The sequence below is a fragment of the Aulonocara sp. 'chitande type north' Nkhata Bay genome, linkage group LG10 (genome assembly GCF_057382095.1).
Source record: "Aulonocara sp. 'chitande type north' Nkhata Bay isolate Kocher_YH1m ecotype deep benthic linkage group LG10, A_spYH_male_GT1.1, whole genome shotgun sequence".
In the NCBI taxonomy this organism is placed as follows: domain Eukaryota; kingdom Metazoa; phylum Chordata; class Actinopteri; order Cichliformes; family Cichlidae; genus Aulonocara; species Aulonocara sp. 'chitande type north' Nkhata Bay.
Genome location: NC_141353.1, coordinates 10973056 through 10996867, shown reverse-complemented (window position 1 = coordinate 10996867; position 23812 = coordinate 10973056). Strand labels below are relative to the sequence as shown.

General features: G+C 43.8%; 1 protein-coding gene across 5 annotated transcripts; it reads right to left on the bottom strand.

The window, feature by feature from the left end:
* Positions 1-294: 294 nt before the first annotated feature.
* On the bottom strand, positions 295-21230 carry LOC147320330 (hexokinase-4-like). 5 transcript variants are annotated; one of them, XM_086308214.1, is made up of 12 exons: positions 21186-21230; positions 19753-19897; positions 17699-17815; positions 8805-8967; positions 7824-7972; positions 7624-7743; positions 7098-7193; positions 6482-6581; positions 3554-3737; positions 3225-3380; positions 2914-3147; positions 295-1714 (listed from the first exon to the last, which is right to left on the bottom strand). In XM_086308214.1, the coding sequence occupies exons 3-12, from the start codon at positions 17813-17815 to the stop codon at positions 1516-1518; spliced, it is 1518 nt and encodes a 505-aa protein (XP_086164340.1). In that variant the 5' UTR covers positions 19753-19897; positions 21186-21230; the 3' UTR covers positions 295-1515. The 5 variants fall into 5 exon arrangements, with proteins under 5 accessions (XP_086164340.1, XP_086164342.1, XP_086164343.1 ...); XM_086308216.1 differs by having other exon boundaries at positions 19775-19897; XM_086308217.1 differs by lacking the exon at positions 19753-19897 and having other exon boundaries at positions 21186-21224.
* Between the last annotated feature and the right edge of the window lie 2582 nt (positions 21231-23812).

Genomic DNA, 23812 nt, shown 5'->3' with positions numbered 1-23812 from the left:
AGCAGAAACAGCTGGAAACCTCTGCAGGAGTGTCTCAAACATCAAACTGTGTTTTAAAAATGCTGAATGATTTTTCTCTCTGACGGATTCTTTGCTTCTTTCGTTCGCAGCAGTGTTGAGTGTTTGTGAGTGCACGTGAGTGCACGTGAGTGCACGTTCACGGCGGCTCGTTCAAACATCACCGTCAGAGCTCATGGAGAAATCGTCCACCGTCTCTTTACTTAAGCAGTCTGTGAACTGTGGCGTTTCCTCACATATTCTCTTTGCATCATGATGTTACTTCATTGAGGTCAAAGGTCACTGATTTCACCTGTTCAATCATACCTACTGGCCAATTTTCCAGCCTCTTATTGTCAGATGGGCATCGGCACAGCGAGGCTTCTTCTCAGTAGTTTCCTCCTCACCTGTTTATTTGTCATCAGCACCACAGCATCAGTAATGAAAACACACAGGCTCATTCTGATTGGACGGTTTAACATTTTTACTTATTCACTGGCTTTAGTGCACATTGTGCTGCAGCTCTTCTTCTGTGGTTGTTTGTACATAAACTCTTTATTCCCCATTAAAAAAAAAGAGCAGGAGGATTTTTGGCACCTTAAAAAACACATTTCACAAACATCCTCTTCTCCCTCTTTTCTGCATCAGACTGAAGCATCTGTTATCTTTTACTTGGACACAAACAGATCACTGCTGTTCAGGATGACTGGAAATCTCACCAAGCAGCAAACGGTGCATTTCTCTGATAATTCTTAGTCTTGTGTTTTTTATTTATTGAGATTGAGGAAATTAAAAAAGCCAAATTATTTATTCCACTCTTTCTTGCCTTGTACCACCATGTGTGCTGACAACCGTCACAGATTTATGTTAATAAAAATAATCTTAAAAGCGCGACATTTCTCAGGGAAGCTCTGAATTGTTTCCGTTCCTTTAGCCTGTTTTTCATCAACATCATTTTCACACATTAAGGTTTGTAAACTGTCCATTTTTTTAAACTTTAAAATATCCTGTTATATAATCAGAACATCAGCTTTCAGTGGTTATTATTATTATTATTATTATTTAACATTACCGAGTTACACTCACAGTGACACACTGAGGAGGAAAACACTGTCTCTAACCAGCAATAGTGGGATCTGGGCCCCTCTGCCCCCCCTGGAGTATACGCCCCTTGCTGCAGTGATATAACAACACTTATTTTTAGGAATTGTTGCCACCACAAATCCCCCTGAAGCTATGCCCCTTATTAATAAATCCGTTTTTAATGGATCAAAATCTCCATAGCGACCTATAAAATGACTTTAAATCTTCTCCTTTTGACGCATCGTTTACTTTTTAATACCTTTTTCAGTGAGTCTTGTGCAAGTTTTTGTGCTTTAAATACTCTGATCAACATGTTTTCTACTTCTTTTCTAATAAAATCTCAACATGATAAAATACCAGAGGATTCCCTCCACCTCTCTTTACATGATATGAACAGTTGCAGCTGCACTGAGGCATAGATTGGTCAAAAATACATTATTGACCCTCTTCCTCCTCCTCCTCCTCATTGTCCTCACCGTCGCTCTCCTCTAGCAGTCGGGACTGGTGAGCCAGCCTCTGCGCCACAGCCGTTACCATGGCAGCGCCCTTCCCGCTGCCGTCCTCCGAAACGAGAAAGGTGATGTCACACTGAGGGGCGAGCAGGCGCACCGCCTTCTGGAGCTTACTGCTGAAGCTGGAAAAGGAAGGAAAGAGAGAGGGAGGTGTTGAAAGGACAGAACTGCCAGATTTCACCGTTTAATGAGTTGCAAAAAACAAAACAAGAAATGGGTTTCTCTAATCTACACAAGATCAGAATGATAGCTACAGGCTCAAATCTATGCGTAGACCCAAACGCGGTGCTGAAGGTACTACAGTGTCTATTAAGTCAAGGCCTATTCATATAGTTTCTCTTTGTCAGAATAAAAAGGATTTGATAGCAGATACTGGATTGACCGATTCAGAAAAATGGGAAAGTTTGTGAAACTCAGGAAATCTAGGTTGGGATGTTCTCTTGGAGCCATTTCTAAATAACCGCAGATTCAGAGATCATCAGCTCAATGTGTCTCCACTTTGAGGGTCTGAAACAAGATCCAAACTGTCCCCCTCAGAAGAGGGAAAACCGGTCAGGATGTTCAGGAACAACCCAACAACCACCAAACTGCTGAAGCACCAGCGTCACTGTCCATCAACTGAAAGGGTGTCCACCAAGAAAGAAGTTCCTCCTTCAAGCTTAACTGAAATTTGCAGCATCCCACATGGACAAGTGCTTCATAATACAGCCTAGGACTACAGGTATCATTCCCGTGAAATTAAATGGAGTTTTATTTTAAATTACAATTTAATTATATTTTAAAGGTGGACATACACAATGTAAAATTACTTACATAGTACATATATTTACCCAAACGCATCAGAACTGTTTGCGGGATGAATAAAGCAGGCTAACATTAAGCTTGTGGAAATGCCTTCCCAGAGCCCTGACCCCAACCCTACTGAAAATATGGACTATGCTTAAAAGCCGGGTCTGTGCCAGGAACCCAACCAGTTTAAATGAACTCTACCAAAACTGGCAAGAAAAGTGATCAAATATTCAACCAGAGTTATGGCAGAGGCTTGTTGACGGCTACTAAAAGTGTCTGGTCAAAGTGCAACTTGCTAAAGAAGACTTAACCTAGTATTGATGGGAGTGTATGAATATATCTGAACCTGAATGTACAGAATAGTGCACTCAGTTCTTGTTTTTAAAGTCATTAAAAGTGTACTCTGTACAATCTTTCCAAACAATATTTAAGTATGCCTGTTAGAAAAGACTGGTTACTTAATATCAGCAAACCAACTGAAGTTTGGTGAAATGTTCAAATGTCTTTGCTCTGATCACCAAATGCCTCTTACGTGGGGTGTTTTCTGTACACTGTCCCGTCCACCCCGACAGTGGTCTTCAGGTGGCCCAGTTTGCGGTTGTTACGGATGCGGTTGACGAGGGTTGCCAGGGCGGCAGCACAGAGATAGGCCGAGCGTGAGGAGATAGTGTCGCAGACCAGGCGCACCACAGAGGCGTCGACCAGACTCCAATCCAGACCCAACTCAGTCAGAATCTTCTTGGCGTTCTCCAAACCGCTGTCCGGCCTGAGCACCAGACAAAGTGGTTAGATAATGAAGACCAGGAGAGACTGCTGGAAACAAGGAAAAGGCAAAAGACTCACTCCTCAATCTCAGAGATAAACTTGGTCTCAAACAGTCCACGGGTCCCCAATGCCTCCGATATCTGTCCTTTAAACAGCAGCTTGTCCTTGGTCATCTTCACCAGCACCAGTCGAACGATTTCTCCCAAATACATGCCGCTGATCATCTTCTCAAAGCTACAGGAGAACGCACATGATCAGGACAGAAACTCTCACAAACATTAGCTATCAGTTTCTAACTTCTGCTGTGGCAAAAAATTATTGTATAGAAGTTGTGTCAAAGACTTATCTGAAGCTGATCACATGAACGGGAGAGGTGTGTTATGATTCTGAATAGTTGTGAAACATACATGTGCACGCCGGGGTTGATGGAGGTCTTGTCCACCTCCACGTCGAACTCAGTCAGGATGTCATCCAAGCATCCATCATCCCCAAAGCCGCCCCACTCCGTGTTGATGCACATCCGTCCGTCCTCGCCCTCAATACGCTTCACATTCTTTATTTCCTCCATGTAGCAGGCGTTGGTTCCCGTACCTGCAGGACAATGTTGTTTAGATCTGTCAGTGCGCCCCAGGGTGGCTGTGGCTACAATGCTGCCATCACCAGTGTGTGAATGTGTGGATGACTGGTTGTGTAAAGCGCTTTGGGGTCCTTAGGGACTAGTAAAGCGCTATACAAATACAGGCCATTTACCATTTAAACCGCGAAGCATTTAGCAGCTTAGAAGAGTCAAAATCATAATAAAAGGGAATTATTCGCAACTCCAAATTGACCCCAAAATGTCATAAAATTAAAATATAATTTTCTGATATTTTAAAATATAAAAATTAAAATCTAGGTCTTGGAGGAAGCCCTCCAGATATAGCAATGAACGTTTGGCCCAAATATGGCAAATATGTACACTCGTGGGCCACACCGTTCTGTGACTCCTTCACCTATGGGCAGATGTCACTTGTCATTCAGACAACATCTGGCTCAGACAGCAGCTCCTGTGACATCATTCTCTGTTGTTTGAGTAAATTTGGGGGCTTGTCCGGGATTCTGAGCCAAGAAGCATCATAACCAAAGCACAAATCATACAGTGGGGCAAAAAAGTATTTAGTCAGCCACCGATTGTGCAAGTTCCCCCACTTAAAATGATGACAGAGGTCAGTAATTTGCACCAGAGGTACACTTCAACTGTGAGAGACAGAATGTGAAAAAAAATCCATGAATCCACATGGTAGGATTTGTAAAGAATTTATTCGTAAATCAGGGTGGAAAATAAGTATTTGGTCAATAACAAAAATACAACTCAATACTTTGTAACATAACCTTTGTTGGCAATAACAGAGGTCAAACGTTTACTATAGGTCTTTACCAGGTTTGCACACACAGTAGCTGGTATTTTGGCCCATTCCTCCATGCAGATCTTCTCGAGAGCAGTGATGTTTTGGGGCTGTCGCTGAGCAACACGGACTTTCAACTCCCGCCACAGATTTTCTATGGGGTTGAGGTCTGGAGACTGGCTAGGCCACTCCAGGACTTTCAAATGCTTCTTACGGAGCCACTCCTTTGTTGCCCGGGCGGTGTGTTTTGGATCATTGTCATGTTGGAAGACCCAGCCTCGTTTCATCTTCAAAGTTCTCACTGATGGAAGGAGGTTTTGGCTCAAAATCTCACGATACATGGCCCCATTCATTCTGTCCTTAACTCGGATCAGTCGTCCTGTCCCCTTGGCAGAAAAACAGCCCCATAGCATGATGTTTCCACCCCCATGCTTCACAGTAGGTATGGTGTTCTTGGGATGCAACTCAGTATTCTTCTTCCTCCAAACACGACGAGTTGAGTTTATACCAAAAAGTTCTACTTTGGTTTCATCTGACCACATGACATTCTCCCAATCCTCTGCTGTATCATCCATGTGCTCTCTGGCAAACTTCAGACGGGCCTGGACATGCACTGGCTTCAGCAGCGGAACACGTCTGGCACTGCGGGATTTGATTCCCTGCCGTTGTAGTGTGTTACTGATGGTGACCTTTGTTACTTTGGTCCCAGCTCTCTGCAGGTCATTCACCAGGTCCCCCCGTGTGGTTCTGGGATCTTTGCTCACCGTTCTCATGATCATTTTGACCCCACGGGATGAGATCTTGCGTGGAGCCCCAGATCGAGGGAGATTATCAGTGGTCTTGTATGTCTTCCATTTTCTGATGATTGCTCCAACAGTTGATTTTTTCACACCAAGCTGCTTGCCTATTGTAGATTCACTCTTCCCAGTCTGGTGCAGGTCTACAATACTTTTCCTGGTGTCCTTCGAAAGCTCTTTGGTCTTGGCCATGGCGGAGTTTGGAGTCTGACTGTTTGAGGCTGTGGACAGGTGTCTTTTATACAGATGATGAGTTCAAACAGGTGCCATTCATACAGGTAACGAGTGGGGGACAGAAAAGCTTCTTACAGAAGACGTTACAGGTCTGTGAGAGCCAGAGATGTTCCTTGTTTGAGGTGACCAAATACTTATTTTCCACCCTGATTTACGAATAAATTCTTTACAAATCCTACCATGTGGATTCATGGATTTCTTTTTCACATTCTGTCTCTCACAGTTGAAGTGTACCTCTGGTGCAAATTACTGACCTCTGTCATCATTTTAAGTGGGGGAACTTGCACAATCGGTGGCTGACGAAATACTTTTTTCCCCACTGTACTCTAACATCACATATTCCTGTGTCTAAAACCTGCTGCTACTACAGTACTACAAATAACATCTACTTTATAATACTATAACGTAGATGCGTAAACAGTAGCTTTCAATGTAAGCCTGGTATTTTCTTTGGGGACCATCATTTAGATCATTTTGTCTTCAGTAAGACTCAAAAATAGTGACTGAGAAGAAAAACCTTGTCAGGAAACTTTTTACAGGAGGCTGAGTCCATCCTGTATAAAAAGACTTTCATGTTTTCATGTTTGTGTACTTCTTGCCTTCTTGTGACTGTGGCTCTTTAGGGGTCATTTTCTTCTGCTTTGCGTCTCTTTGTGGTTGTTTTGTGTATCTATATAGCTGCTTTTATGTCTTTGTTGTGGATGTTTTATCCATTCAGTAATTTATTTATGACCTCAATAAACCGACTACTCATCATCTTGTCAGTGTGTTCGGGGCGTGCAGGCAAACACAGCTCAGTCAGACAGATGTGAGGTTTATCTATTTATAAAGCACAACAGCATGGCTGATTAAAGTGCAATAACGGCAAACATAAAAGACCAACACAGACAAAGACATCCCAGAGTGAAATTATGGTTACCAATGATCATGCCGATTTCACAGCTCTGGTCCTTGTAGCCACAGCTCATCATCGTTCCCACTGTGTCGTTCACCATGGCAACCGAGCCAATATGATAGTCCTGCAGAGAAGAAGACAGGCAGACAGGTGCATTTATATCTCGCCTATTCACAAATATCCTGCCTACACAGAGAGAGAAAGTGCCACGGTGCTTTTAATCTGCACCTCAGCAGCATTCACAGAGAGGTGAAGTGGGAAGAATTACTCGCAGATTCAAATATCAGGCCCACAAACAATTTAACATAACATTTTCTGTCAGCACATCAGCACGTGGTGCTACTGGGTTTATCCCTTACTGTTAAGTCCACGTCTCTTTAGACAATGACAGTTTTTTTGTAGCTTTGCCTCTGCACTCGTGGCTCGTATACGAGCTGCAGTTACTCTGATGCTCGAACATCATGAGTGAGTTAGCATCAACTGAAACAGCAATCAGTGTGTGCAGTGTCACTGAGTGTGTGTGTATAAAGAAACATTGTGCTGAAGGGTAAAACACTAAAACGCCGCAGCTGGAAGAACGGCTCTGCAGGCCAGAGCTGAAACACATGAATGTGATTTCTGGGAGTGTTTGTGGACCGACCCCTCTCCTGTGAATGGCCTCTTTCAGTAACTGGACCACGTCTTTCCCCTCCACCCCGGAGCAGTTGAAGCCTTTGGTCCAGCGGATCAGGATGCTCTGTGCAGAAAAACACAATTTACAGAATCTATCAGTGACATCGGTGTGAACGCGAGGACTGACACCGAGTTCACCTCAGAAGGAAAATCTGCTTTCAGGAATGTTTGGACTGTAGGAGGAGGCACAGAAACCCGGGGAGAGTCCGGGGTGTCTAAGGGTCAGTCGTCTTGGATCTCTGTGGTAGTTTTTTTTAAGGTTTTGTCTCTTTGTTTATGTTTTCTGCACTTTAGTGAAAGTTTTCTGTCTGTGATTATTTCTGATCGTTTTCTTTTCCTTCTAAAAACTCATCTAAACCACCTTTAAAACCACGAACAGCCTAACAGCTACAGGCTGATGTCTCCTCAAACAGCCGAAACACACAGGTCACTGTTGTGTGTGTGTGTGTGTGTGTGTGTGTGTGTGTGTGTGTGTGTGTGTGTGTGTGGGAGACCTTGTCGATTTCCAGCTGTTCACAGGGGAAGGAGAAGGTGAAGCCCAGAGGAAGAGTTTGACCCTTCAGGTTATGAGACTCGAGGAAATCCCCAAGACAGGTGGCGATGTGGTCGAACAGCTGTACAGAGACACACGTGAATTTTGGGGATTCGCATGTTTCCGTTTGCTTCGTTTTCCTTCAGTGTGCATTTGTGTCACCTGTTCTCCGGTTCCCAGCATCATTTCCTGTGGGATGGCGCAGATCTGACTGTCCATCTTCAGAACCTTCTGCGCCTCCTCCTCCACACGGACGTGAAGCACACGGAAGTTTGTTCCTCCCAGATCCAACGCCAGGAAGTCGCCTTTCTCTGCCGACCGCATGATGAAGATTTAGTTACAGGAAGCCATCTTTAAAACGTAATTATAGCTTTAATAATTATAATACCGCCCTTTTATTTCCCTGCAAAGGTCTCTGACAATCTAAAGTGGAGGAAGTTGTGAATTACTCTGAGTGTTTTCATCGTTGCTGCAGTGCTGGTGCAGACATGCTATCAGACCCTGTTCAACTCCCGGCCACCAACTGTTCCACCTGCGAATCACTGAAAACCCTCCCACAGCCGTTTAAGCTTTAACTGCTTAGATTCATCAGCAGCTGTCCAGGGTTCCTCTACTGTAGCCACGTGAAGACGGCTGAAGCCTTCAACATCCAATCACAGCACGTGCCAGTGGGGAGTCAGCTTTGTCCCAGTGTGCACAAAACACAAATATGCAGGACTGCTTTCTTTATCTGCACAATATCTAAAATTAGAAACACCCTGTCTCAGAGTGATGCTCAGAAACTAGTTCATGCATTTATTACTTCTAAGCTGGACGACTGTAAAGCTTTAGTATCAGGATAATAAACAAACACAGCAGCAGGAGTACAAACAGGAACTATAAGATATCATCGTTCTCTCATACTGGCTTCTCTTCACTGGCTCCATGTTAAATAGAGACTGAAATTAAAGTCATTCTCCTCACACGTAAAGTCACAAATGTCTTAATTTTAAGAGAAAGAGTCACAGAGCTTAATCATTAGGACACATCTGGCCTGTAGCTCCAGGTGTAAGCATGTGTAGAAAGCAGCTGGAGGGTAAACCACACAGTTCTGGTTTTTATGGGAAGATTCAAAGTTTGGCTTTTATCTGAAAATGTCCTTACCCGTCCCATCAGGCGTGGCCCTGACAAAGGTGGGCAGCATCTTGACGGGCGCCTTGTGGTGCGAGTGCTTCCCTAAACCTCGGAGCAGATCCTTCCTGAGCCGAGCCGAAACCTCCTGCAGCGTCTCCGGGGACAGCTGGAAAGGCTGCAGGTACTTCTCCACCTGCAGAGGGAGGCCGTGTCACGTGAACAGCATAAAGACAGAAAGGTGTTCAGGGAGAAACCCAAACAAGGCAACTGTGTCATTTAACCACAAGATGACGACATTTCCTCAAAATCTGCAGAAGAACACACGACTGTTTGAAGCAGTGTTCAGCAGAGAAAAGCACCGCCCGGTGCAGAGGACGTCTGCCCGGGGGCAGCGGGCTCAGCAGGCGTGCTGACCTCCGGCTGCTCCTCTGGGAGACGCCGAGGTGTTCAGCAGAGAGGCAGGAACTCTGCCCTGAGATCTCCTCCTGCTGGACATGCCTGAAACACCTCACCAAGGAGGGGTTCAGGTCTGAGTCAGACTCCACTCTAATGACTGAGCTCCTCACCCTCTCTGAAGGAGGACCAGCTCTTCAGAGGAAGCTTCAGCTGCTCGTAGTGACCTCATTCACTCCCTGCAGCGTGTGGTGAGGCTTAAAATACAAAAACAACATTTAAACGCTTCTGCAGATACGTTCAGCACATCAAACCCACGGCTGAGCCTGAAAATCAATCTTTACTCATTTCTGATCACATGTTGTGACTCAGCTGCTGCTCTGTGAATCCGTCTGTGCTCGGAGACAGAACGGGCTGGAGTTTTGTCTCTAACAGCATCAGGCTGGAAGTCAGGCTGACACGGACGAGCAAACGAGATAAAGAAGGCTGTAACTGCGCTCAGCGACACAGCGTTTTAGATTCACGGTGAGATCCATAGACTGGCTTTACATTCGAAGAAGAGACGAATGTCCTTCAGGCGTCTTTTAAACAACTGGACACAGAAACTCTGAGTCAGATTTGATTCTGTTGTCTGTGATGCTGCTGATTCCGTTTACATCGTTTTGAATGTGCTTTCGACGGCTCCATTACTGCACTGAAGCCTGCTCGCCTACAGGCGGCACAAAACACAGCTGACGCAGGCAGCGAGCTCATCGCTCATCTACAAACCGAAGAGCTTTTATTTGTTTGGAGTCTAACCTTTGTGTCCGGTTTTCGTTCTCTCCGGATCACCTGACTTGTTCCACAGACGGGACACAAACTCCGAGCTCGTTACTCTGTGCCCCCTCGCTGTTTAACCTGCACGACTCTGTTGTGTCTCTGTGGTCGCCCTGTTCTTGTTTCCAACAGAGCTTTATAAATAAAACGCTGCGGTTTAAATACTTTACAGATAACTGATGATTATTATTCACTGACCCGTCGCACTGTAACAGGATCTGTTTCATTTGATCTCTTGTGAAAGTTGAAAGTTGACACACTTTGAAGCTGATTTCACAAGATTAAATTAAATTAAACGGAGTAACTTCTGGAGAAGTTGCACAGGGATTGTTGCTTCTGCCGGACGTTGTCTGTTGAAATCAGCAGAATCAAAGTTTTTACTTTGAAAATTTGAGGGATTTCTCAGAAACATGATTTATTTGTACAACAACAGTCACCTCGGGGCGCTTTGTATTGTAAGGGTGAGAGAAAACCCACTGAGCGAGCGCTTTGGTGACAGCGGGAAGGAAAAACTCCCTTTTAACAGGAAGAAACCTCCAGCAGAACCAGGCTCAGGGAGGGGCGGAAGACATGACTGAAAAGAAGAGAGCCAGAGATTATTAACAACTAATAATTAAATGCAGACTGGTGTCTAGAACAAACACTCAGTGCATTATGGGAAGCCTAAAGGAGCGCCCTGATGGGGTGATGTGGTGCCACGAAGTCTTAAAGATAAGATGGAGAGAAGAGGAAGACCTCCGGGAAGACTCGTGGGTGTAGTAAAGAACAGGGTGTGGTAGAGACAGTATTCGATAGATAACTAGCAAAAAGCCGACCCACATTGCCAGGCCTGCAGCACATGTTCGTCTCATTTATGTTTAAAACACAGAAGTCTGTTTAAATTTATCATGTTGTTGTTTTTTATATTCTTTATATCACTTTATAAAGTCACACGCTATAAACACCAAACACATAAATCATGAATACATATTTTATCGTTTTTCTTTGCAAGCTAGATATTTATTTTATACCACAAAATAATAATTACAGGCACTTTTAGCTTTGCTGTCTCATGAATATTTATTTAAACATGTGACCACACATCCCACTGCACAACAATGTACATGTAGCGTACATGTCAGCATTCATTTAGAGATTAGTTACTAGAATCTGAGTGTTGAATAGAGCTTGATAATCCTGGTCTGGTCAATTATTTAGTACATTTGATTGTGATTTAGTCGCACGTCTAAGACGAGTTTGGGATGATGCACATGCACATATACACTACGATCAACATATTAGGGTCCAGTGAACACAGGATACATGTCTTATTTCTGCATGTCGGCATGCTAATTAATGAGAACACAGCATTAAAAAGTCCCTGTGCAGATACAATATCAATTAAATGTATTTTATTGGTTATTAACAGTAATTATAAAATACCTTTTAAAGTAAATATCACTTTAAAGGTTCCTGCATGTTTGCTCAGTCTGCCACAGTCTAACGTTATGGTTTTAGCCTCTTATTGCACTGATCAGAAGGGAAAATCCAGAAGCTTTAATCACATGATGATGATGTCTTTATCTTTGCAGATAACTTGTCAGAAACAAAGAATTTAACACTTTAAATGTGCTGAGCAAAGCTACCAAAGTTTATTGAGAATTCATCAGAAACTTCAGGCTAGCTTAAGTCACGGGGATTCTTCTTTCGGTGAGAAATGATCCAGATGTTGTCTTACACATTGCCACAGCTGCTAGCATTGCTCAGTGAGGTTCAGCATCAGGCTCCAGGGCTGGAAAATGAAGCCAGCGCTCTCAGGACCACTCAAAGACTCGTACAGCCTGGTACCAAGTATCTTACACATTGAAGAAAGGAGAGTCCATAAAGTATGTGTGTATAAATATCTGTGTTTGTTTACAGCAGTGGAAAAAATGAAAATGGGCATAAAATCACATGAAAAACCAGCATTCTCCCTGAGTGACCAACAGCAATATAATAATCTTCACACAAAAGCACCAAACACTCGTTACACAGACGTAAACAGAGCAGGTGAATATTTAAAGCACGCAAAGAACAGGAAGTAGCTGCGAGCTGCCGCAAACTGTTAGTGAGTGAATTCCTGACAGAGGTCAGGAAAAAACAGGAACAAAGGATCATATTTTTCATTTGTCAGATTCATGGTCAGTCATTGGTTTACTAACTTAAATCATGACTTTATGTATTTCATCATTTTTAAAGTGACAACTTCCAGTTTTTCAGCTGCAACTTCATGAATAAGAAATCGGAGCCAAACCTCCTTATTTCCACGAAACCGTGACAAGCAGCACGATCGCATCGATTTCTATGACATCCAGGGAGTTTGTTTTTTAAGGGCGAGGCTCTGATGACTCCCAAGATGATCGCCAAAGACTGTCACCAAGACCAAAGGTTTCAGCAACCTTCGGTTTACTGGTCCATGTCCATGATGCTGACAACAATAAGCAAAACAAACCAAACGTGACTAAACTAAGACTAAAAACACCGGTTTGTTCCAGGATGAAATCAGTCAGCCAGTAAAGCTGAAATTGATCCTCTAAAGTATCTGTGCCAGAAGAAAAATCAGAGTGTTCACCAGATGAAGAGTTAAAAGTATCCGAGAATATTGGAAATAGTATTTCGGGACCATAACGGACATCTAAGGAAAAAGTTGAAGTTCACAGTCAGAAAAGACGGAAATGAAGGAAACTGTGAGACTGCAGCAAAAATGTGACTGAAAATCTGAGGGAATTTCTCAGAATCGTTACTCAGTTCAATTCAGTTTTATTTATATAGCGCCAAATCACAACAACAGTCACCTCGGGGCGCTTTGTATTGTAAGGGTGAGAGAAAACCCACTGAGCGAGCGCTTTGGTGACAGCGGGAAGGAAAAACTCCCTTTTAACAGGAAGAAACCTCCAGCAGAACCAGGCTCAGGGAGGGGCGGAAGACATGACTGAAAAGAAGAGACGAGAGCCAGAGATTATTAACAACTAATAATTAAATGCAGACTGGTGTCTAGAACAAACACTCAGTGCATTATGGGAAGCCTAAAGGAGCGCCCTGATGGGGTGATGTGGTGCCACGAAGTCTTAAAGATAAGATGGAGAGAAGAGGAAGACCTCCGGGAAGACTTAAATTCTCAGACAGAAAATACAGACATGAGAGAAACTCTGAGACCAGCGCCACAGAAAAAATATGGCTCCAACGTTAAACATGAACTAAGAGCGAAGTCATGAACACATCCACCCTCGGGTTGTTAACTCACGACGATGTCTCCAAGTCGAGGATTTCATCTTCCAGGAATGCGTTCCTTGTTGCTTACTTTGTTCTGCATAAATCAGCTTTGTTTTTGCAGATGTGTTTTATCAGTAATCATCAGAACGACCACGGCTCCACCTCTGGAGCTGGATAAAGGAGTGCTGCAGTTCCTCCAGCGTCCATGTGAGGCTCCAGCAGTCAGTCTCAACCTTTTGTCAGAGATAAACACGTCTACATGTAGCTGCTCGCCTTCATCGCTTATGATGTTTGGGGCATTTTTAGTAGATTCTCTGACTAATATTACTGTTTCAGACCATTCTGAAGTCTGTGCTTCAGTTTCAGTGAGTAAAATTCACACATTTATGAGTCTGTTACTTGGACTCCAACGTTTCATCCACACATTTGGCTTCAAAAGGCCTCCGTGGCAGCAAGCAGGTCTCACTGCCGTGTCTCACTGAAGCTTCAAAGTATGCAGAACTGTCCAGAACATGTATGCGCTCTACATACATACACAGCACAAAGGCTGTTACACAGACACGTAGGCTCTATGTGAGGGAATAGAAAGGCAGCGAGAAAATCAGCAAAGCAAAAACGTATAACTGACTCTGTACAGTAGCACGGAGCAGCTGTACCCGAGCCACACGATGGATCAAACACACGAATTACTGAGTGAAAATGTGTTTGACTCAGTCATCGTGCTGGTGGCTTGGCTTCTCCGCTTCCTCTGAGCGCTGAAGTTCCTCAACTGCCACAAGAGTGGCAGCCGAACCCAGATCGCCCTGAGTCATTTTACGACAGGAAACACCTTCCTGACTCGCTGTGCAGCTACAGTGCCAGCGACTGGTTTCTTCTTCTTCTTCACTTCCTCTGGATCAGCTGTGAGCAGCCAGTGTTGATACTACAGAAGAAATATTAAGCTAGGAGGTGTCCGGTTACTTTTGAACCACAGTGGTCTGGATGCTGTGCTTTAACAGGATAATATCTCCCTCACACTTCCCCTTAAATTCACCTGCTCAAACCAGCACCTTTATTCTCCATTATTTTATTTCAAGTTTATTTTAAATTGAATGAAGCACATAAAACTTTAGTTTCACTTCCAAATGTTGAATGTCCTCCCGGCTAAACGTGTACCTGTCCGTCTTGATGGAGGAATGAAGTCAGCCTCGCCTGCTGGGAGGGAGGAACCCAGAGACGAGCGTGTGGAGGCACGAGGAGGAGCGAGGACAGTGGAGGAGAGAAAACTCGCTCCTGGAAAAGTACTGCAGCTGAGGACTCAGTCAGAGACAAAGAGGAGGCAGACACGTTTGTATCCCTGCCTCACGGCAGCATCTGATCCTGGGACAAAGTTTAACTCCAACCACAGCTGCTGTTTAGGTTGATATCAGGTTCATTTCTGACTGCGAATCAATAATTTAACCACTGATAACAGTTTGATACAGCAGAGTTGCTGAGCTCTAAATGTAAAGTCAAACTTCCACACAGATTACTTTAAAAGCTTCTTAAAGTAAGGACGGAGCTGCAGCGGCAGGGCTGTTCAAACTTGTTTACCGTAAAGAACATGTGTGACGGTGGGAGGAAAAAAGCCAACCTGCCAAAGAAGTCCTACAACATGAGACCTGGAAGCACACACACATTTCACAACACTGGCTGCCAGGGCGTGTTCGCAGCAGCTTACAGGCCTTCATCAGGCTTTGTGATGGTGACACGAACCTGAATGCAAAACAAACATGTTTACGTGAAATCAGAGGCAGGAAGAGGCTGGGCTGACACAGCGAGTAATGATCCTCTGGAGATGGCAGCAACAATTCAGCCTTGCTGTTTTCCCGGCTTCCTTCAGAGCTGGAAAATCACTGCACAGCTCTTCAGACCGTGTCCACGTTACTGTGCAGGTACCTGAGCGCAGGTGTGAAAGGTCAGAGGTGAAAAGCAGCTTCGGATTCAGGGCAGAATTATGTGCTTGGACAGGTTTGTCAGAACCGTAACAAAACATCGCGTAAATAAAGTTTATTACAACTTCTTTCCTTTACAGCACCAACTTCCTCCATCTCACCCTGTTCTTTACTACACCCACGAGTCTTCCCGGAGGTCTTCCTCTTCTCTCCATCTTATCTTTAAGACTTCGTGGCACCACATCACCCCATCAGGGCGCTCCTTTAGGCTTCCCATAATGCACTGAGTGTTTGTTCTAGACACCAGTCTGCATTTAATTATTAGTTGTTAATAATCTCTGGCTCTCTTCTTTTCAGTCATGTCTTCCGCCCCTCCCTGAGCCTGGTTCTGCTGGAGGTTTCTTCCTGTTAAAAGGGAGTTTTTCCTTCCCGCTGTCACCAAAGCGCTCGCTCAGTGGGTTTTCTCTCACCCTTACAATACAAAGCGCCCCGAGGTGACTGTTGTTGTGATTTGGCGCTATATAAATAAAACTGAATTGAACTGAGTAACGATTCTGAGAAATTCCCTCAGATTTTCAGTCACATTTTTGCTGCAGTCTCACAGTTTCCTTCATTTCCGTCTTTTCTGACTGTGAACTTCAACTTTTTCCTTAGATGTCCGTTATGGTCCCGAAATACTATTTCCAATATTCTCGGATACTTTTAACTCTTCATCTGGTGAACACTCTGATTTTTCTTCTGGCACAGATACTTTAGAGGATCAATTTCAGCTTTACTGGCTGACTGATTTCATCCTGGAACAAACCGGTGTTTTTAGTCTTAGTTTAGTCACGTTTGGTTTGTTTTGCTTATTGTTGTCAGCATCATGGACATGGACCAGTAAACCGAAGGTTGCTGAAACCTTTGGTCTTGGTGACAGTCTTTGGCGATCATCTTGGGAGTCATCAGAGCCTCGCCCTTAAAAAACAAACTCCCTGGATGTCATAGAAATCGATGCGATCGTGCTGCTTGTCACGGTTTCGTGGAAATAAGGAGGTTTGGCTCCAATTTCTTATTCATGAAGTTGCAGCTGAAAAACTGGAAGTTGTCACTTTAAAAATGATGAAATACATAAAGTCATGATTTAAGTTAGTAAACCAATGACTGACCATGAATCTGACAAATGAAAAATATGATCCTTTCTTCCTGTTTTTTCCTGACCTCTGTCAGGAATTCACTCACTAACAGTTTGCGGCAGCTCGCAGCTACTTCCTGTTCTTTGCGTGCTTTAAATATTCACCTGCTCTGTTTACGTCTGTGTAACGAGTGTTTGGTGCTTTTGTGTGAAGATTATTATATTGCTGTTGGTCACTCAGGGAGAATGCTGGTTTTTCATGTGATTTTATGCCCATTTTCATTTTTTCCACTGCTGTAAACAAACACAGATATTTATACACACATACTTTATGGACTCTCCTTTCTTCAATGTGTAAGATACTTGGTACCAGGCTGTACGAGTCTTTGAGTGGTCCTGAGAGCGCTGGCTTCATTTTCCAGCCCTGGAGCCTGATGCTGAACCTCACTGAGCAATGCTAGCAGCTGTGGCAATGTGTAAGACAACATCTGGATCATTTCTCACCGAAAGAAGAATCCCCGTGACTTAAGCTAGCCTGAAGTTTCTGATGAATTCTCAATAAACTTTGGTAGCTTTGCTCAGCACATTTAAAGTGTTAAATTCTTTGTTTCTGACAAGTTATCTGCAAAGATAAAGACATCATCATCATGTGATTAAAGCTTCTGGATTTTCCCTTCTGATCAGTGCAATAAGAGGCTAAAACCATAACGTTAGACTGTGGCAGACTGAGCAAACATGCAGGAACCTTTAAAGTGATATTTACTTTAAAAGGTATTTTATAATTACTGTTAATAACCAATAAAATACATTTAATTGATATTGTATCTGCACAGGGACGTTTTAATGCTGTGTTCTCATTAATTAGCATGCCGACATGCAGAAATAAGACATGTATCCTGTGTTCACTGGACCCTAATATGTTGATCGTAGTGTATATGTGCATGTGCATCATCCCAAACTCGTCTTAGACGTGCGACTAAATCACAATCAAATGTACTAAATAATTGACCAGACCAGGATTATCAAGCTCTATTCAACACTCAGATTCTAGTAACTAATCTCTAAATGAATGCTGACATGTACGCTACATGTACATTGTTGTGCAGTGGGATGTGTGGTCACATGTTTAAATAAATATTCATGAGACAGCAAAGCTAAAAGTGCCTGTAATTATTATTTTGCTGTATAAAATAAATATCTAGCTTGCAAAGAAAAACTATAAAATATGTATTCATGATTTATGTGTTTGGTGTTTATGGCGTGTGACTTTATAAAGTGATATAAAGAATATAAAAAAACAAAAACATGATAAATTTAAACAGACTTCTGTGTTTTAAACATAAATGAGACGAACATGTGCTGCAGGTCTGGCAATGTGGGTCAGCTTTTTGCTAGTTATCTATCGAATACTGTCTCTACCACAAAAATATCATACATACCAACCAGGTGACACGTACCTTACTGAGCGTGTCCGGAGGGATGCCGTCCAGGTGCAGGGCGGTGGTGTCGCCGCTCATTTTGGCTTTCTTGGTTATCTGAACGTTGGACTCGCCGTTTGCTTGTGTGTTGCTCATCTGGATGAAAACAGGTCAAAAGACGATTAATTAAGCTGACAGGGTTAAATTATCAGAAAAAGAGGACAATAAGACTCAGATAAAATTAAAGAATTAAAAGTAAGATAATATGGCGTCTTCTGAGACGTCACCCCGTTGTTGCCCTGACAGGTTTTAGAAAAATCAATCAATGATTTTTGATTTTCAGACTAATTTTCCCAGAGTCAACGTCACAGCATCTCACGTGCCCGCGAGTTTATAGCGTCAGTGGTCTGCATTTATTTGAGCTGCGCCATAACCACAATGATTGTTCGTGAAACCCGACCGGTCTTATTCTGTGGTTCATACAAAACGGGAAAGTACGGATTTATTTAGAGAAATTAAAACATTGGGGGGAAAAAGTATTTTTACCACACTCACAATCAACTAATCAAGTGGACGCTTGTTGCCATGCAGCACCTAAAATATGTGTAAATTTCTACTTACTAAGGAGCAAGTTGAAATTTTGATACTTCAGCTGCATGATGAAGCTTGCAGATGAATCAAATCATCATTAAAATAAACTCCATTGCTGAAACATGTTGCCTGAATGATCTGTAAAGATTAAAGCTAGCATGCTAACTCTTCATTAGCAGCTCCACGGGTGTCATGTCACAGGCAGATTATGTTTATTTTATTTAACAGATGTGATACACAGCAACGAACACGAACGCTGAAGTTAATTATGTAAATATGCCCAAAAAAGCTGTTTCAGTTTAGAACCAGACGGCAACCTCGTGCTAATGTGGACAGTGTGCATTCTGCTGTGGTTTGCTAGCTGTTGCTAGGCAGAATTGGCCTCAGAAGTGGTGCTGCAGTAAAAACCTTGTTGCAGTTGCTTCGGTTGCTGTCAGCTTGCTGTGTTCTCTATCATATCGAGACTCTCTCTTCCCGAGTAGAGAGATAGTCTTTTATTCAGAGAACCAAGGTTACGGCGTAACCATAGAGTCGCTCCACAATTTGGATGGAAAACTCCAGCTGTGATGCAAAAAGTTGCACCTGTTGAAGCGTTTTCGTTTCAGCAGTTAGACACAGCTTTTCATTTAACAGCGAACTGTTTCTGTTTGCATCGCACTTTTTCCAGGTTTACTGCGCTCGGAGGTTAGCTCATGATTTTTAATGTAACACCTTTATCTCTTTCACCAAGCATGAGCCTCAGTGATCCTGTCACCAGGGGAAAATGTGTTGTTCCCTCAAAGGTATCAGCAATCGATTTCACAGCAGCTGCCTGCAACCACTTACAATTTTACAGTAAAAGTCACAAAAGTAAAATTTTGAGCACTGTGATAACCCTCAGAAGTCATTATTAATAAACCGAACACTTTGCTGTTAGAAAATATACATCGTATCCTTTTTAAAACATTTTCTCCCAAGTGTTGGAAACCAGCAGACAAAGTAATCACACTGACTCATAAGGGTTAGTGTTACAGTGCTCAGAGACCTCATAACATCCAGTGAGCTTTACTGTTATAGTCAGGGTTAGGGTAAGGCTGAGGTCACGACCCATCACCACGTGGACCTGACAGTGTCAGATTTTACCCACTGAAATGAAAAAGCTTTAACAGAAAAAGCTGCAAAGCATCTTTAGTAGAGCTAAAATATATTTATAAAAGTAAGAATTACTGTTGACCTGCTGTGCTGATGCGTCCTCGGCGTAAACTCAGGTTTTCACGCAGGGAAACAAAGTGAGCGCCGTAAAGCAATGATTAAACGTGCCTTTGAGCAAACATCTCGAAGCTTTAAATGCTGTTAGATGCAGAATTCAAAGCACACAGAAAGGAAGGTGCAGCGAGGAGCACACGAAAGAGGAACAAGATTTTTCTTCACATCCTGCAGTCGACTTGACGTGGACATGAATAACAACAGGTCCAAATGCAAACATAGGCCCAGAGTAAACGTCATATGTCCTGTGTTACTACCTGAAGTGTCAACAGAGCACACCTGAGAACAGCTGGGAGCCGTAACTGGAGTTACGAGCGGCGAGTTTAAAGGAACCTGAAAAGCTGCTTCCACTTCACGTCCTCAGAGTCAGCAAAAGGACTCCCGAAATCCAACGGCGTGACACTGTGACCAAAATAAAACAGTTTTCTGAAGTGAAACTGGACAATGAAGAGACAAATGCATGACTGCGTCTGATGACAGCAGGATTTTACCTTTTTTTGAAAAACTGGGAATATTGATGATGCAACACTTGCAGTCAGCTTTCACATGTCGCAGAAAGTTTTTATTTCACTCTAATAGTTACTAAATGATAATGAAACAGTTTTAAATGCAGGAAGTTGACAGTTTTAGTGATGACTTTAAAGCCACAGCAGATTTTCCTTCATTCAGTAACATTGTTTTAGTTTATTGGGGTATTTTTGTCTGTTTTTATTATGTTAGTGTTTTATAATCAGCTCTTTATAGAGCTTGTCTGGTCTTGATGGACGCCTGTTTCCAGAATGGTTTGAATTCGCTCCTTCACTTCAGCAAGGTGAGGGAGTCTTTTGGCCGTGTTGACATGAGAGCGTCACACAGGTGCTGCAGACGTGTCCTCTGCACATCCTGTTGTACTGACCTTTGACCTACGATTCTCTGTGAACCCCACAGACTCAGAGCCGACAACCACATCACGTTCAAAGTCACTTCCTTCCACACTCTGATGCGCGGGGTGAACTTCAGCAGGCCGAGTCTACGTGTCTGAACGCTCAGAGTTGCTGTCCTGTGACTGGCTGATGGTTTTGTGGTTCTTTATTTGCTTCCTGCCTCTTTCTCTTACAGCATCCAGTAATTGAGTAAATTTAAAAACCCGTGCAGAGCACCGAGTTACACTAGAGCAGGGATCAGGTTGTGACACCCGTGACCTCCTGTGGATTAGGGTTTTTGGGTGGAGTAGCCTCTGAGATCACATAACAAACAAACAAACAAACAAACAAACAAACAAACAAACAAACAAACAAACAAACAAACAAACAAACAAACAAACCAGCTCCCAGGTAAACCTGCAAGCTTCACTGCTCTCCACACCTGTCAATTCTGAAACCACGCCCCATATTTTTCAGGTGACACCTCATTAGTGACGTAAAAATTTCTGATTCCTTTACACTTTTATTTTGAAACAAGTTAAACAAGTCTGACTAGTTCTAACTGAGCCAAAGATTCCGAGCAGCGCAAACCCGTCAGAGAGACCGGGCTAGTGACAAAAAAACAAAACAGCGGCTCGGGGTCCTTTACCAGGACGCAGGGGGTCTCAGGGTGAGACAGGATGGGCGGTGAAGTCACCAATCAGCCGCTCGCACTGATGCAGACACTCGTGCAAACTCCTCATCCTCTCTGCGTAAAAAGCCACGGACTGAAGCGAACTCAGACTCACCTTTGCGTCCGGCTCCGCGCGCTCAGCCTCACAGCTCTGAGCTTCCTTAATGAATGAGAGGCAGGGAGAGCGCGTGAGGTGCTCATTTTGGGAATCGTTTACACCCACTTCGTGTCGCAACACGGCAACCTCCCGCTGTTCACGAGCGGATCTACAGCTGATCGCGCGTAAAAATGCCGGGGTCGTGCCAGAGAGTTTCCGATGTTTCTGCGTGTTTTACGTGGAACATCTTTAACTGTATTACTTGTATTAACACACGGTGGTGATGTAGAAATATGACGGAGGCACATATAAAGTTCTGAAGTTCTCTATGATTCTGCGTAATTGTACCCACGCTTCAATCACTGACAGCGTGTTTGTGGAGCTGTGATGTTCCTGCTGCTCTCTCCGTCTGAGCTCTCATCAAAAACACATAAAACAGTTTGTGACCGGAGCTGTTTCTGGACCAAAAGGACTCCACATCACTCACGTTTGACCTGTTCGTGACGGATTACAGGTCAAAAAGTCATTTTTAACAGTTTAACCAACCTCCAGGGTGGAGGCTGGTTAAAAGGGTGGGGGTGAAGCCGGTATGAAACCACCCACACACACACACACACACACACACACACACACACACACACACACACACACACACACACAGAAATGATTCATTATTGGTGATTTAAAATGAATCCGAGTCACGTGGATCAGTTATCACGCGGAGTGAGGCTCGGATTTATTTGTCAAAATTAACCTTGAACCGGTCGGTGAGTGGGTGGTAATTGGAGGGGGTGGGTGGGTGTCTGAGTGTGGAACGTTTCAGCATAAGACACTCCGAGAGGAGCCGCAGGTGTGGGAACCTCCTCAGAGATATGACACGTTTTTCTCTTTTCTCTCTTTCACGTTTGATGTTCTTAATGTCCTGTTTCTATAACGTTTTATTTATTACATTTTTCTCATATCTCTGCTGAGTTACTGCATACACAGTGCTGTGCAACAGTTTTATTTCTTAATATTTCCAGGAAGAAACAGGAAGAAAGCACCAGCAGAACCAGGCTCAGGGAGGGGGGCATCTGTCACTGGGGGCAAATAGGTCATGAAATCCAACATGCAGTCACCTTTCAGTGGGAGCGCCGGACGAATTCCTCCCGTTCATTTCTCCAGCTTTTCCTGCACAGCTGAACGTCACTGTGAACATCAGTGTTTCTCTGGACGTAGGCAGACGGCAGCATGTGAGTCAAAACGAATTTCAGGAAACTAAAAGCAGTGTTAAGTGTCTGAAGCTGTCTGCGACCCCCCCTCCTTTTGCTTGCCATTTCCTACATGCACAGACTGCAGGCTGGTGACAATTTGGGAATCTCCAGCTCCAGAGGGAGGAGGCCCTTATAAAAGGAACTCACCTGTGGCTAGAGGTGGCTCTCTGCTCCTCGCTGCTAAGGATCATGTGGCACATGTGCTGAGCTGCCCTGGATCTTTTCATTTGTTGTGTAAGGTTTGTGGGGGGGGACCCTGCACATTTCATGCATGTAATGTTTGAGTTTATTTTGTGAGTTGAGGAGTAGCACTTTCTTTTCTTTTGTTTTCCTCTTAGAGTAAACCTCAGCTTAGTTCTGGTTTTTGTCTTTTTGGTGTTTTTCTTTGGCACAACCTTTCTCCCCCACATTGTTGTATGGCTTGGAGACATTGGTTTCTTTGAGGAACAGCCCAAAAAAGCTCTTATCTGCTACAACACTTGTACCGACTTATTGGAGTTGGTGCGTAACAACCAGACTTTGGTTTTACTCTCTGTGGGTTTTATTGTCCAGCAGCCCGAGGAGGCAGATGTTCCCGTCTGACGAGGGTCGAGTGTTCCTCGAGAACGTGAAGAAGTTTGTTCGGTTTTAGTTTAAAATTGACACCTGGAAGCAGCAAATACGATAAAACGGCCGGACTGCTGTCTCTAGGTAAAACAATAACAGCGCTTCATTCCCTCTGGCATACTTCAACTCCATCCAACCACACCTCCGCCTCCCACCACCTCCTCCACTGAGGCGTTCTAGAGCCAGCTGCCACTAGGACACGCCCACAACACCTGAGGTGCCCAGACGCCTGAGCCTGAATGTCCGAGCTTTCCCTGTGATCCCAGCAGGACGGGAGATGGTTATCCTCGAGATGCAGCTACCGACCCACGTGGAGTCAGGCCTGGTGGGCTTCAGGAGCTCGAGCCGAGCTGCCAGAATACAGAAGCGTTAACAGTTTTCCAGCTTTTCTGGAAAAAAGAAATGTTTGACAAGAAAACGAGCAAGAAAAACCTCCTGTGAACCAGCTGACTTATTTCAGTACACAAACGTCACATTTCACCTTGATCCTGTGAATATTTTCAGAGTAAAAGCTCTTAAAGTACACACACCGATATTCCTGCATATATAAAGTTATATACATCTCATCATACATCGGTCAGGTCACAGCTGGAGCTGTCAGGTGACTGTGTGGTGGTGTATGAAGAACGTGACTCACTGATTACTCATCGTTGAGCAGCTCGGTGGTTTCTTCGTCTCGTTTCAGAGAACCTGTCCACTAAATAAACCCAGGAAGTTGCAGAAACCCCGGCTCCACCTGTGCTGCTCGTTATTCTAAGAAGCTCATTTCTTCATCCAAACTTAAGT

Coding starts and splice junctions, on each gene's coding strand:
- LOC147320330 (XM_086308214.1), bottom strand. CDS start 17,815: ATGAGCAACACACAAGCAAACGGCGAGTCCAACGTTCAGATAACCAAG. Junction 7,973..8,804: donor GGCCACGCCTGATGGGACGG/GTAAGGACATTT, acceptor TGCGGTCGGCAG/AGAAAGGCGACTTCCTGGCG. Junction 1,715..2,913: donor GTGTACAGAAAACACCCCAC/GTAAGAGGCATT, acceptor TTCCTTTTCCAG/CTTCAGCAGTAAGCTCCAGA.